At 38.2% G+C, this 13,452-nt stretch overlaps 1 protein-coding gene across 4 annotated transcripts in view; it reads left to right on the forward strand.

Moving 5' to 3' along the window:
- Positions 1-12,255, forward strand: part of CYSLTR2 (cysteinyl leukotriene receptor 2) — a 48,996-nt gene extending 36,741 nt beyond the window's left edge. For 2 of the 4 annotated variants that reach the window (XM_015121083.3, XM_015121084.3), the window contains exons 4-5: positions 2,349-2,449; positions 7,855-12,255. In XM_015121083.3, the coding sequence (XP_014976569.3) occupies positions 7,856-8,836 (981 nt within the window). In that variant the 5' untranslated portion in view covers positions 2,349-2,449; position 7,855 and the 3' untranslated portion in view covers positions 8,837-12,255. The remainder of the gene's footprint in view (positions 1-2,348; positions 2,450-7,854) is intronic. The other 2 variants (XM_028837169.2, XM_028837168.2) reach the window with 1 other exon arrangement.
- Positions 12,256-13,452: the final 1,197 nt, after the last annotated feature.

Consider the following 13,452-nt stretch of genomic DNA (forward strand, 5'->3'; position numbering starts at 1 on the left):
AAGTCCTTACAAGTTTTTAAATGGTGACCTGACACAAAGTTTATCCAAAGGCCAAAGTTTGTCCAAAGCATGTGAGTCCTGAATTCTCAGTCCCTGGAGCCAGAGGACAGACTTATGGGGACTTGGCTTGTCCTTGCCTTATGGGCTTTTCCTTGTATAAACGAACAACACTCAGGACAATAGACAAATCATAGAACAGATGTTAGAGGCTAGAAAACAATATTTCCGGCTGACTAGATTTGCAACAAGTTTTACAGACCAGAAAGACTCTGAGGATCTATTCCTAGGAAAACAAAATAAACACATTGCTGACAGTTCTCAACAAAATATCAGAGCCTAGCCATGAACAGGGTCCCACATGTATGCATCATTACTGAGTCAAGGGTACTTGCTTAAGGCAGCAAGGACTTCAGAAGAATCTCATGACACTCCATTTTTGTCAGTCCTTCAGAGCCCAAGACCACCAAAAACACTCCTGTAATGGAACAAGTTGGCTTTATTACTAATAGCAACAAAGCTTTTGAAAGTCTTCTCTCATCTTCCTGAGGAATCACCTCTCCAGGTGTACAGAGACAGTGTGGGTAGGTTGTCAGGAAAGGGAGAGGAAGGAGAGCTTCCCTAAGTGAAAACCTAAGTGTTTTCCTAAACACAAGCACCACTGAGCAGTTTGTAGATGGAATTTTGCAATCAAAATTGCAGGGTATTCTGTTCAAGCCACACCTTTTTTTTCCTCCATTTTGAGATAATTAAAAATTCCCATGCAGATGTAAAAAAAAAATAGAAAAATCTCTTGTATCCTTTCCCCCAATGGTAACATCTTGCAAGACCATGGTATATCAGAACTGGGCTGTGTGTGTGTGTGTGTGTATGTGTGTGTGTGTGTGTGTGTGTGTGTGTCAGAGTCTCACTCCATCAACCAGGCCGGAGTGCAACTGTGTGATCATAGTTCACTTAGCATTGATCTCCTGGGCTCAAGTAATCCTCTCATCTCAGCCTCCTGAGGAGCTGGGACTGCAGGCATGCACCACCACACCTGGCTAATCTTTTTCATTTTCTTTCCTTTCCTTCCTTCCTTCCTTCCTTTCTTTCTTCTTTCTCTTTTTCTTCTGTCTTTCTTTTTCTTTTTCTTTCCTTTCTTTTTTTTTCTCTTTCTTTTTTCTTTCTTTCTCTTTCTTTCTTCTTTCTTTCTTTTTCTTTCTTTTTTCTTTCTTTTCTTTCTTTCTCTTTCTCTCTCTCTCTCTCTCTCTCTCTCTCATAGAGATAGGGTCTCACTATGTTGCCTAGGCTCATCTCAAACTCCTGCACAGCCCAAATATTGATGTTAATACAGTTATGATGTAGAACATTTCTGTCACCACAAGGGTGCCTCAAACTTCACTTTTTAGCTACCTCTACTTCCCTCCCACACCCACTGCCTTCTTAATCCCTGGCGATTACAAATCTGTGTTCTCCATTTCTATAATTTTGCCAATTCAAGGATGTTATATAAATGGGATCACACTGTATGATTAGTTTTTATTTTCATATAGCATAGCTCCCCAGAGATTTATTCAAGTTACCAAATGTATTAATGGTTCACTCCTTTCGCTGCCGAGTAGAACTCCATGGTATGCGTGTACCACTGTTTAACTATTGAAGGCTATCTGAGTTATTTCCAGTTTGGGGCTATCACAAATAAAACTGCAGTAATCACTGACTTATAGGTTTTTATGTTACCATAAGTTTTCATTTCCCTGGGACAAATGCCCAGGAGTATAATTACCAGAATGCATGGTAATTGCATATTTAGTTTTTTGGGAAACAGCCAAATTGTTTTCCAGAAGGACCATATCATTTTACACTTTCACCAGCAATGTCTGAGTGATCCAGTTTCTCTGTATTTGGTGTAGTCACTATTTTTTATTTAGCCATTCTAATAAGTATATAGTAATATCTCATTGTGGTTTTAATTTGCATTTCCCTAATGGCCAATAAGGTTGAACAATTTTTTATGTGCTTATATGCTACCTGTATATCTCCTGAAATGTTTGTTTCTACCTTTGCCCATTTTCTAATTGGTTTTTTTATTTGTTTGCTTGTTTTACTGTTGATTTTCAAGAGTTCTTTATATATTCTAAATAATCCTGTTTTGATAAGTGATTTGCAAATATTCTGTCCCAGTCTGTAGCTTATATTTTCATCCTCTTAGCAGAGTATTTTGTGGAGCAAAAATTTATCATCTTGATGAGCTGCAATTTATCAGCTTTTTCTTTTATGGATCATGTTTTTGGTGTCAAGTCAAAGAACTCTTTGCCAGTCCTAGATCCCAAAATTATTTTTCCTAAAAATTTTATAATTTTACATTCTAGGGAAAACTTGGTTCTAAGATGGCTGAATAGGAACAGCTCCAGTCTGCAGCTCCCAGTGTGAGCAATGAAGAAGATGGGTGATTTCTGCATTTCCAACTGAGGTACCAGGTTCATCTCACTGGGGCTTGTCAGACAGTGGGTGCAGCCCACGGAGCAGGGTAGGGCATCGCCTCACCTGGGAAGCACAAGGGGTCGGGGAATTCCCTTTCCTAGCAAAGGGAGGCCGGACAGACGGTACCTGGAAAATCAGGACACTCCCACCCTAATACTGCGCTTTTCCAATGGCCTTAGCAAATGGCACACCAGGAGATGATATCCCTCTGACCCACCTGGCTCACTGCTAGCACAACAGCCTGAGATTGAACTGCGAGGTGACAAATCAAAACCACAATGAGGTACCATCTCACACTAGTTAGAATGGCAATCTTTAAAAAGTCAGGAAACAACAGATGCTGGAGAGGATGTAGAGAAATAGGAATGCTTTTACAATCTTGGTGTAAACTAGTTCAACCATTGTGGAAGACAGTGTGGCGATTCCTCAAGGATCTAGAACTAGAAATACCATTTGACCCAGCCATCCCATTACTGGGTATATACCCAAAGGATTATAAATCATGCTACTATAAAGACACATGCACACATATGTTTATTGCGGCACTATTCACAATAGCAAAGACTTGGAAACAACCCAAATGTCCATCAATGACAGACTAGATTAAGAAAATGTGGCACGTATACACCATGAAATACTATGCAGCCATCAAAAAGGACGAGTTCATGTCCTTTGTAGGGACATGGATGAAGCTGGAAACGATCATTCTCAGCAAACTATCACAAGAACAGAAAACCAAACACCACTTGTTCTCACTCATAGGTGGGAACTGAACAATGAGAACACTTGGACACAGGATGGGGAACATCACACATTGGGGCCTGTCATGGGGTGGGGGGAGAGGGGAGGGATAGCATTAGGAGATATACCTAATGTAAATGATGAGTTAATGGGTGCACACACAAACATGGCACATGTATACATATGTAACAAACCTGCACGTTGTGCACATGTACCCTAGAACTTAAAGTATAATAATAATTTTTAAAAATTTGCATTCTACATGAAGTCCGTGCTGCATTTTAGTTAATTTTTATATAAGGTGTGAGATTTGGTTCAAGGTTTGTTTTTTTGCCTATGGCTATCCAATTGCTCCAGCGCCTCTGAAAAGCCTGTCTTTCCTCCACTGTATTGTTTTTGCATTTTTGTAAACAATTAGTTGAGCATAGTTATGTGAGTTTTTTTCTGGGTTTGTATTCTTTTCCGTTGATCTATGTGTTTGTCCTTCAGCCAATACCATACAATCTTAATTACTTTAGCTATAAAATAAGTCTTGAAATTAGATGGATTGATTCTTCCCACTTCAATCTTCTTTTTCAAAATGTTTTAGCTATTCTAGTTCCTCTGCCTTTTCATTTAAGATTTAGAATAATCCTATCAATATCTACAAAAAAAACTTACAAGGATTTTACTGGGAATTGCATAATTTTGTGTATAAATCTGGGGAGAATTGATATCTTTATTCCATTGCCTTCTAATCTATGACATGGCATGTTTCTTTACAACTTTAATTTCTTTCACCAGTAATTTCTAGTTTTCAGCATTCAAGTCCTGTACATGTCTTGTGAGATTTACACCTGTCTTTCATTTTAATTTTGAATGAATATTAACAGTATTGCATTGTTAACTTCAGTGTGTTCATATGTGTGTTACTAGTATATAAAATATAATCGATTTTCTATGTTTATTTTGTATTCTGCCACTTTGCAAAATTCACTTATTAGCTTTATGAGATTTTCGTTTTCTTTGTGTGTGTGCATGTATGTGTATGTTTGTAGGTCTCTTGGGGTTTTCTATGTAATTATGTCATCTACAAATAGGAAGTATTTTATTTCTTCCTTTCTAATCTATATGATATTTATTTCCTTTTTGTGTTTTTGCCTCATTCCACTGGTTAGAACTTATAGCACTATATTGAATAAGATCAGTGAGAATGGACATCCTTGCATTGCTCCTGATCTTATGGGGGAGACACTCAGTCTTTAACTATGAAGTATAATGTTATCTATAGGTTTTTTTGTATATGCTCTTTATCAGGTTGAGGAAATTCCTCTTTACTCCTATATTTCTGAGAGTTTTGATTGTGAATGGATATTGAATTTTGTCATGCACTTTTTAAAATATTAATTGATATGATTACTTGGTCATGGTGTATAATTCTTTTCATATATTGCTAAATTGTATTTGATGGTATTTTGCTAAGGATATTTTGCACCTATATTCACAGGGGATATTCATCCATAGTCTTTTGTTTTGTTCTGTATTATCTTTGCCTCATTTTGGTATCAGGGTAATACTTAGCTTCAATAAAGTAAATTGAGAAACACCTTTCTCTTCTATTTTCTGGAAGACACTGCATGGAATTGATGTTAATTCTTATTTAAATAGTTGGTAGAATTCTCCAGTGAAGCCATCTGAATCTGGAGGTTTCTTTTTTTAGAGTTTTTCAATTAAGAATTTAATTTCCTTAATAGTTATGGGGATATTCAAATTATCTACTTAATGTTGAGTGAGTTATTTTTCATTTTATGAGGAATTAGTCTAGTTCCTCTAAGTTGTGAAATTTATGTTTGTAGGGTTATTCAAAGTTTTTCTCATTATTCTTTTGATGCCTCAGGTATCTATTGATAGTGTTATCTCCTGTTTTATTCCTGACAATGGAAATTTATGTCTGTTCTATTTTTTTTTGTACCTCTTGCTAAAGATTTGTCAGGAGATGTAATATTTTATTTAATATATGCAATTTTTAGTTCATTATTGTCTTCATCTGTTCTGCTACTATAAGAAAGTTACCTGGCCAGGCATGGTGGCTCACGCCTGTAATCTCACACTTTGAAGGCCAAGGTGGTAGGATCACTTGAGCTCAGGAGTTCAAGACCAACCTGTGCAACATGGAGAGACAGCATCTCTACAAAAAAGAAAAATAGCTGGGCATGGTGGCATGCACCTGTAATCAATTGTATTGATTGTTTTCAAATAACCAGTTTTTCATTTCATTTTTTCCCTATTTTTTTCTGTTTTCTATTTCTTGATTTCTGCTCTTTACTATTTCCTTCCTTTTGCTTGCTTTTTTCTTCTTGAGGATGGAGCTTATATTCTTATTTCGTGACTTTTCCTTTTTGTAATGTATGCATTCAGTGTTATACAGTTTTGTCCTAATACTGCATTTGCTACATCTTACAAATTTATATTTTCACTTTTATTCAGTTCAATATATTTTTTGTTTCCCTTGAGACTTCCTCTTTGACCCATGGATTATTTAGAAGTGTGTTGTTTAGTTTTCAAGTGTTTTGAGGGTTTCCTGTTATCTTTCTGCTGCTGATTTCTAGTTTGATTCCCTTGTGGTTAGAAAACACATTCTATATTATTTCAATTATTTGAAATCTATCGAGGCTTGTTTTATGTCCCAGGATGTGGTTTATCTTGGTATGCGTTTTGTGAACACTTAAAAGCTTAAGTATTTTGCTCTTGTTGGGTGAAGTGTTTTATACATGTCAATTTGATCCTGTTTGTTGATGGTGTTTTTAGTTTTTCTATACCTTTGTTGAGTTTTTGTCTATTTGCTTCATCAATTGCTGAGAGAGGTCCTTGAAGTCACCAAGTATCTCTCCTTTCAGTTTTATCAGTTTTGCTTCAGTTTTGCCACTCTGTTGTTTGGTGCATACCCATTTAGAATTGGTATGTCTTCTTAGTGGTTAAACCCTGTTATTATTATATAGTGTCCCTCACTGTCTCTGGCAATGTCCTTTGCTTTGAAGTCCATTTTATTTGATACTAAAAGAGCTATCCCTTATTTCCTTTGATTTGAATAGCAAGCATTTTTCCATCCTTTTACTTTCAACCAGCCAATACTGCTATTTGAAGTGTTTGTTGTAGGCAGTACATAATTGGGTCATTTAAAAAATATATTCCATTCCTCTATCTTTTACTTGGTATATTTAGATTACTTATATTTAATGTAATTATTGATGAATCAGGGATGTCTGCCATTTTATTTTTTGTTTTCTGTTTTTATTGTCTCTCTTCTTTTTCCTGCCTTGTTGTTGGTTATCTGAATGCTTTTTAGAATTCCATTTTTATTTATCTGTAATGTTTTTGAGTGTATCCCTTTGTATATCATTTTAGTGGATGCTTTAGGTATTTTCTCTCTATATATATATATAAAGATATATATATGTATATATATAAAGATCTATATGTATATACATAGATATATATATATAAAGATATATAGGTGTATATATATCTTATGATAGTCTATTAGCATCATCATTCTACCAATTCAAGTGAAGTATAGAAAACTTATTTCCTCTTACATCTCTTTACCTTCCCTCATTTATAATATAATTGTCTTAATAATTCCTCTACATCCATTTAAAACCACATCAGGCAGCATTAACATTTTTATTTCAAAACATTAAATGTAACTTAGACTCTAAAAGAGAAGGACAGCCTATTGTATTTACACATATTTTGGCTTACCATGTTCTTTCTTATTTTCTAATATTCTAAGATTCCTTATTTTATGAATTCCTTTCTGCTTAGATAACTTCCTTTAGTCATTATTTGTTGTTGTTGTTGTTGTTGTTTTTAGATGGAGTTTCACTCTAGTTGCCCAAGCTGGAGTGCAATGGTATGATCTCAGCTCATTGCAACTTCTGCCTCCCAGATTCAAGCAATTCTCCTGCCTCAGCCTCCCATGTAGCTGGGATTACAGGCACCTGCCACTAGGCCCAGCTAATTTTTGTATTTTTAGTAGAGATGGAGTTTCACCATGTTGGCCAGACTGGTCTTGAACTCCTGACCTCAAGTGATCCACCAGCCTCAGCCTCCCAAAGTGCTGGAATTACAGATGTGAGCTACCATGCCCAGCCTGGTCATTCTTTTAAGATAGATCTGCTGACAACAAAGTCTCAGTTTTCTGTCTGAAAAAGTCTTGATTTTCTCTTTGTACTTGAAGGATGTTTTTGCTGGACGTAGAATGCTAGGTTGGCAGGTCTTTTCTTTCAGCATTTGAGAAATGTGCCATTTCCTTCTGTCCTCCACAGTTTCTGATGAGAAATCTGCTATTCAGTAGTTTTAGGCTGCAATATCACAGGGAGGTATTCATGTCAACATGGGCACCAGGTCACAAGTTCCCTAAGTTTGAAGTGTCAACTTCGACCAAACAAATTAATGGCTATTCTATATTCAAAAATCAGGAAGTTTAAATTTATTATGAAGTGTAATGCAGCATATATTAAAGACTTAACCAGCGTTTTAAAACTCAACTTTCAAAGAAAAGATAGTATTGCTCCCTGTTTCATTAAAACCTAGAGAGATGTAATCGGTAAGCAAGAAGGGAAAAGGGAAATTCACAAAGTAACTTTTTATGTCTGTTTCTTTTTAACCCAGCATGGAAAGAAAATTTATGTCCTTGCATCCATCCATCTCCGTATCAGAAATGGAACCAAATGGCACCTTCAGCAGTAACAACAACAGCAGAAACTGCACAATTGAAAACTTCAAGAGAGAATTTTTCCCAGTTGTATATCTGATAATATTTGTCTGGGGAGTCTTGGGAAATGGCTTGTCCATATATGTTTTCCTGCAGCCTTATAAGAAGTCCACATCTGTGAATGTTTTCATGCTAAATCTGGCCATTTCAGATCTCCTGTTCATAAGCACACTTCCCTTCAGGGCTGACTATTATCTTAGAGGCTCCGACTGGATATTTGGAGACCTGGCCTGCAGGATTATGTCTTATTCCTTGTATGTCAACATGTACAGCAGTATTTATTTCCTGACCGTGCTGAGTGTTGTGCGTTTCCTGGCAACTGTTCACCCCTTTCGGCTTCTGCATGTCACCAGCATCAGGAGTGCCTGGATCCTATGTGGGATCATATGGATCTTTACCATGGCTTCCTCAGTAATGCTCCTCAACAATGGCTCTGAGCAGAAGGGCAGTGTCATATCATGCTTAGAGCTGAATCTCTACACAATTACTAAGCTGCAGACCATGAACTATATTGCCTTAGTGGTGGGCTTCCTGCTGCCGTTTTTCACACTCAGCATCTGTTATCTGCTGATCATTCGGGCTCTGTTAAAAGTGGAGGTCCCAGAATCGGGGCTGCGGGTTTCTCACAGGAAGGCACTGACCACCGTCATCATCACCTTGATCATCTTCTTCTTGTGTTTCTTGCCCTATCACACACTGAGGACCCTTCACTTGGTGAAATGGAAAGTGGATATATGCGAAGACAGGCTGCATAAAGCTGTGGTTATCACACTGGCCTTGGCGGCAGCCAATACATGCTTCAATCCTCTGCTCTATTACTTTGCTGGGGAGAATTTTAAGGACAGACTAAGGTCTGCACTCCGAAAAGGCCATCCATAGAAGGCAAAGACAAAGCGTGGTTTCCCTGTTAGTGTGTGATTGAGAAAGGAAACAAAAGTATAAGGAGTTCTTAGATGAGACTTGTTCTTGTATCATTGTGTCCATCTTCATTCACGCATAGTCTCCAAATGACTTTGTATTTACATCATTCCCAACAAATGTTGATTCTTAATATTTAGTTGACCATGACTTTTGTTAATAAGAACGACTTCAAAAATTTTATTCAGTATATTTTCAGTTGTTGAGTCTTAATGAGGGATACAGGAGGAAAAATCCCTACTAGAGTCCTGTGGGCTGAAATATCAGACTGGGAAAAAATGCAAAGCACATTGGATCCTACTTTTCTCCAGATATTGAACCAGATATCTGGCCCATCAGGCTTTCTAAATTCTTCAAAACAGCCACAACTTCCCCAGCTTCCCCAGCTCCCCTGCCCTCTTCAATTCCCTGAGATATAGCCAACTAACGACGCTACTGGAAGCCCCAGAGCAGACAAGAAGCACATCCTAAGATTCAGGGAAAGAAGAGGAAGGCTGTCCTATAACAAAGCAACTTCAAGTCCCAAGTAAGGACAGTGAGAGAAAAGAGGGGAGAAGGATTGGAGCAAAAGAGAACTGGCGATAAGTGGGGGAAGGAATAATTTCATTTTGCACTGGGAGAGAGGTTCTAACACACTGAAGGCAACACTATTTCTACTGTTTCTCTCTTGCCAGGGTATTAGGAAGGACAGGAAAAGTAGGAGGAGGCATTGCCCTGGGAAATGAAAGAATTGTGTATAGAATGGAAGGGGGAGCATCAAGGGCATGTATCTCAAATTTTCTTTCTGTCCTTGCTGCAGTTCTCCTTCCCATTAATTCATTGGGATGGAAGCCAAAAATAAAAGAGGTGCCTCTGAGGGTTAGGATTGGGCACTCAAGGGAAGGATAGAGTAGAGGGCAAATTGCAAAAGTTGTTGCACTCCTGAAATTCTATTAACATTTCGGCAGAAGATGAGCAGGGTGATGCTGCCTTCCCTTTTGAGATAGTATAGAAAAACACTAGATAGTGTGAGAGGTTCCTTTCTGTCCACTGAAACAAGACTAAGGGTACTACCAACTACTACCACCATGACCACTGTACTGCCAACAATTGAATGCAGTCCCCCTACAGGGCAGATTATGCCAGGCACTTTACATTCATTGATCCCATTTGACATTCACACCAAAACTCTGAGTTCCATGTTACAGCTGAAGAAATTGAAGCTCAGAGAAATTAAGAAGCTTTTTTAAGTTTACACAGCTAGTAAGAGTTTTAAAAATCTCTGTGCAGAAGTGTAGGCTGGGTGCTCTCCCCACTGCTATCCTTGTAAACTTCCAGGAAGATTGGTTGAAAGTCTGAATAAAGTCTCTCCTCTACTACCAGTTTCCTCCCCCTCCTCACTCTCACAAGAAAACCAAGCGTTTCTCTTTAGAGTTGTTGACTCATAGTACAGTAAAGGGTGGAGGGGATATGGCATTCTGAAGGTAGGGAGGGACTAAGTCAGTCTTCATACTAAGCACAAATCCCAGTACCTTTTCCTTATTTAGCTACCAGAATGATGACAGACTCAAACCCTGTCAAGACAGGACCCTGGAGGATCCACCTATGGGGAAACTGCATTATCTGAAAAAATGGCTGACAGATACGAACAGTTGAGGATCCTTCAACACAAAAACTGGGTATCTGCCCTATTACTCACCTGACAATGAAGCCCACAATGCAACGAATCCCTTCCACTCACAGCATTTGGTCAACCTGTCAGAGCCTCATTCTTAATTATGAACAACAGTCAATGAACACAATACATTAGAGGGAAAGGCCCTAACATGAAAGGCACCAACAAATAAATGTGAGAGTAGATAGAGACCTTTTGAGTATAACAGGTCCTCCGAAATAAGAGATTAAACCAAGATAGAGAAAAACACAGTAAGTAGGAAATAAGGAATCTGACACAGGTGAGAGTGAAGGGAATTCCCAGGATGTTGGTGTGTAGCAGGCTTAGAAAGCAACTCATTCATGTTGGAGCAGGACTCTTAAGGGACTCTAGGAGAGATGTCTCCCAGAAAAAAAAGAAATTAATTGATTCATGCACATTGAGAGGGATTTAGATTTCTCTTGCAGAGATTGAGATAAACTAGTGACAAATACATAGAAAAATAAGCAAGTGAAAACACAATACAGTTTTTAAATGATAGAGGAAAAGAAACTTTTGTATTAGAGAGGAAATATAACCATAGTACACTACATGGCTCAGCTGTGAATAATATTTACATAGAGGATAATGTGAATATAGTAGTTCCCCATTATCTGTGGTTTTGCTTTCTGCAGTTCAGTTACAGCCAACCAGTCTGAAAATATTAAATGGAAAATTCCCAAAATAATTCTTAAGTTTTAAAACATGTACTGTTTTGAGTAGCATGTTGAAATCTCACACTATCCCACTCCACCCATGTTCTGGGCATGGCAAAGTGGGATGGTGTGAGATTTCTCCAGTGGATCCACAATGTATATGCTACCCACCCATGAGTCACTTAGTCATTATCCAGTTGATCAGACCAACTGTTGTGGTATAGCAGTGCTTGTGTCAAAGTCACTCTTATTTTACTTAATAATGTCCCCAAAGCATAAGAGTAGTGATGCTGGCAAATAAGATACACCAAAGAGAAGCTGTAAAGTGCTTCCTCTAACAGAAAAGGTGAAAGTTCTTGACTTAATAAAAGTCATGCTTTTTTTAGCATGACTAAAAAAAAAACACATGCTGAAGTTGCTAAGATCTACAATAAGAACAAATCCATCTGTAAAATTGTGAAAAAGGCAAAAGAAATTTGTGCTAGTTTTGCTGTTGTACCTCAAGTTGCAAAAATTATTTATTACACCCCACGGTGTGTAATAAATGCTTAGTTAAGATGAAAAAGTATTACATTTATGGGTGGAAGACATGAAGAGGAATGTGTTCCAATTGACAGCAATCGGGTTTGGTACTATTTGTGATTTCAGGACTCTATTGGGGGTCTTGGAATGCAACTCCCACAGATAAGGGGGCGCTGTTGGAGTGAAATACTGTGATATAACCTGTTTTTCAGGAAATGAAGGGACAAGATGTGCACATGTGTGGGAGAAGCATAAGAAACCTAAGTTGCCATATTCCATCACAGAAAATGCATAATAACTAAAGCTGGAAAATGATGAATAGCTGTACAACCATATTATTTAGCAATAGGAGGTAAATACAGGTAGAAGCAGAAGAAAGAATGGGCAGGGATTACCTCTATGGAGAAGTTGGGGGTGGGAGGATAGGGTGGGGACTTCTCATTTTGAAAACTGTGTGATTGCCTAACTTGTGAAATGTATTTCTGAAGTAAAATAAAAATTAAGTTAAAATTAAATTTTAACATTCAAACTAATTCTGAGTTGTTTTTTAAAAACAAAAAAGACAGGAAAGGCCATCAGAAATGGAAACTGAACATTGGCAGAAAAAAGGAAAGCAGGAAAGGACTAGAGTTGGATTTCGATTCTTGAGAGAAGCCCATCTAGTCCTGCCATGGGAGACAAGTCCTTTCTTGGGGTGAGGAAAGTCACTTTCTGGGATTAGAGGAGATCTGATATGTTACTTGGGATATTTTCAGTTGCAAGTAACAGAAAACCCAACCCCAAATGGCTTACATAATAAAGGAATTTGATTATCTCATATAACTGAAATATACTAGGGGAAGTTGGACTTCAGGCCCTGTTCAACCAGGGCCTCTGTGGGCCTTCCTCCCCAGATGTTGGCTCTGCCATGTGGGTGAATCCCCTCATAGAAACAAGCTGACTGCAAGCAGCCTGAGGCTACTTCCTTATTTGTTTCTAAAACAAACTAATGAAGAAAGGATTACTCTGAATGAGGATGATGACAGTACACACCTGAAGTAGTTGGGGTGAAACCCACTGAAATCTCAGCTGGGAAAGGGGTAAAATGGGGCTTGCAGTGGCCACATATGTACTGCAAATGAGGTGGAGATAGAGCTGCCAACCAGCCAGGCATCCATGCCAGGTGTGGCCTATACCTGAGCAGGCAGCTGGGCAGCTTTGGAGGGTGGGGGTAAATGTGGGCTGTAGGAAGAAGGGCAAAAGTTAAATTTTGAATTTCGATTGTGAAGTCATAGGGATGTTCAATTATCAATGAGAAACCTTAACAATTTTCCAAGGGCAAAATGGCCCAAATAAAGCTGGGAGTAACAGAGCAAACAAGGTCCTTAGGATGAGCAATAAGGGAGGGGTTGTGAGTTATTAGTGTCTAAGGTGTGTGTGTGTGAGAGAGAGACAGAGAGAGATGTAATGACTTGCTTTTCCTTTTTCCAGCCAGAGTGAAGCCTCCTATTTGTTGAGATATGTCCTTGGAGAGGAAACAAAATGGAAGTCTTTATTTACCATAGCAAAAGCCAAAAGTGTCCTGGGGTTTTGGACACAGCTCTTTTTGTTTAAGAGAGTGGGTATTTCCTCAAGCAAATACATACATTGTTCAACTGGCAGAAAGGATTTTTGTCGTGTAAACTTTGGTGGAATTATGAGACTGAAACTGTGCTTTCTCAATGGGGACCTAAGAAGCAAATGCCATT

Source organism: Macaca mulatta, chromosome 17, assembly GCF_049350105.2.
Source record: "Macaca mulatta isolate MMU2019108-1 chromosome 17, T2T-MMU8v2.0, whole genome shotgun sequence".
Classification (NCBI taxonomy): domain Eukaryota; kingdom Metazoa; phylum Chordata; class Mammalia; order Primates; family Cercopithecidae; genus Macaca; species Macaca mulatta.